General features: G+C 58.8%; 1 protein-coding gene across 1 annotated transcript in view; it reads right to left on the reverse strand.

Moving 5' to 3' along the window:
• Positions 1–1407, reverse strand: part of UBE2S (ubiquitin conjugating enzyme E2 S) — a 2871-nt gene extending 1464 nt beyond the window's left edge. The window contains exons 1-3 of the mRNA XM_017746935.1: positions 1301–1407; positions 609–632; positions 1–119 (exon numbers count right to left, since the gene is read on the reverse strand). The exon at positions 1–119 is cut by the window's left edge and continues 5 nt beyond it. Of these exons, the coding sequence (XP_017602424.1) occupies positions 1–119; positions 609–632; positions 1301–1303 (146 nt within the window). The 5' untranslated portion in view covers positions 1304–1407. The remainder of the gene's footprint in view (positions 120–608; positions 633–1300) is intronic.
• Between the last annotated feature and the right edge of the window lie 6 nt (positions 1408–1413).

Consider the following 1413-nt stretch of genomic DNA (forward strand, 5'->3'; position numbering starts at 1 on the left):
GTGACGTCCTCGTCGTTGGGGAAGACCTTGATGCCGTCGGGGGGGTCGGCGCTGAGCAGCGAAACCTCCCTGCACAGCAGCCGCAGCGTCTGGGGGGGCGGGTTCTCCGCGTTCGGCGTCTGGGGGGGCGAATCCGGAGCGTCAGGGGGGTCCCCAAACCTGGGCACACCCCAGGAGGGGGAAAAAGGGGCGAGTGGGATCCCCCCGAAATCGCCCTCTCCCCACTAGACCCAAGCAGGAAGTGGAAAGTATCAAAATCGGTGTGAAAACCACCCAAAAACGGGGAGCAAAACCCCCCCCAAAAATGGTTAAAACTCTTAAAAAGGGAAGGGGAGGGGGGAGTCCCAAAATCTGGGAGCCCCCGAGGAGGTGGAAAAAGGGGGGTCGGGACCCCCCGAAATCGCCCTCTCCCCACAAAATCCAAGCAGGAAGCAAAGGACCCCCTCCCCCCCCAAAAAAAGGGGGGACCAGAAACGCCCCGAAATGTTCAAACCCGCCCAAAGAACCCCAAAAGGGGGGTCAGGAAGGTCACACTCCAAGTGATTTCTGGGGGAAGAACCCCTCCCAGTAGCCCAAAATTTGTGTCACTTCCTCCCCCCTCCACTCACCTGCCAGGCACCGCCTCGAGGCTCCTGGGGGGATAAAAAAATTGGGGTGAATTTGAGCTCAAAACCCCCCAAAAGTCCCTAAATGCCCACAAAATCCGCCCAGGACGCCACAAATCCCCCCGCGCCCTCCAGAACCCCATACATTTCCCCCAAATTCCTCCGAAATGTCTCCAAATATCACCCCAGAATCCCCAAATCCCAGTTTCTCTCAGGACCCCATAAAAACCCTTTAAAACTCCCTAAAATTCCCCCAAATCACCACAAGACCCCCCAGATCGCCTCAAATTCCTTTAAAAATTCTGTAAACTCCACCCAAATCACCCCAGGACCCCCCAAATTCCCTCAAAATCCATCAAAACTCCCTAATTTCTCCCCAAATCACGACACGACCTCCCAAAACCTCCCGCAACGCCAAAATTCAATCAAAACTCTCTAAATTCCACACAAATCACCCCAGGACCCCCCAAATCCCCTCGAAATCCTTCACAACTCCCTAAATTCCACCCAAATCACCGCAGGACCCCCCAAACCCCCTCACGACCCTCCGGGCCCGGTCCAGGCCTGGGACAGCTCCGAACCCCCCGGACCGGGCCCGGAGCGGCCTCACCCCATCCTGGGACCCCCGAAACCCTCCCATTTCTCCCTAAATTCCCTCAGAGACAGCCCCCAAGCCTCCCCCAGGCCTCCCTCACCATGGCGCCGGGCTGGGCCCCAGCGTTGCCGGAGTGGCCCCGAGGAGGAAGCGGCTTCCTGGGGGTGCCCCCTCGGTTTTGACGGGGGTCCCCGCGGTGTTGGGGTGACCCCT

This window comes from Corvus brachyrhynchos, unplaced genomic scaffold (assembly GCF_000691975.1).
Source record: "Corvus brachyrhynchos isolate BGI_N302 unplaced genomic scaffold, ASM69197v1 scaffold1211, whole genome shotgun sequence".
NCBI classification, from domain to species: Eukaryota; Metazoa; Chordata; class Aves; order Passeriformes; family Corvidae; genus Corvus; species Corvus brachyrhynchos.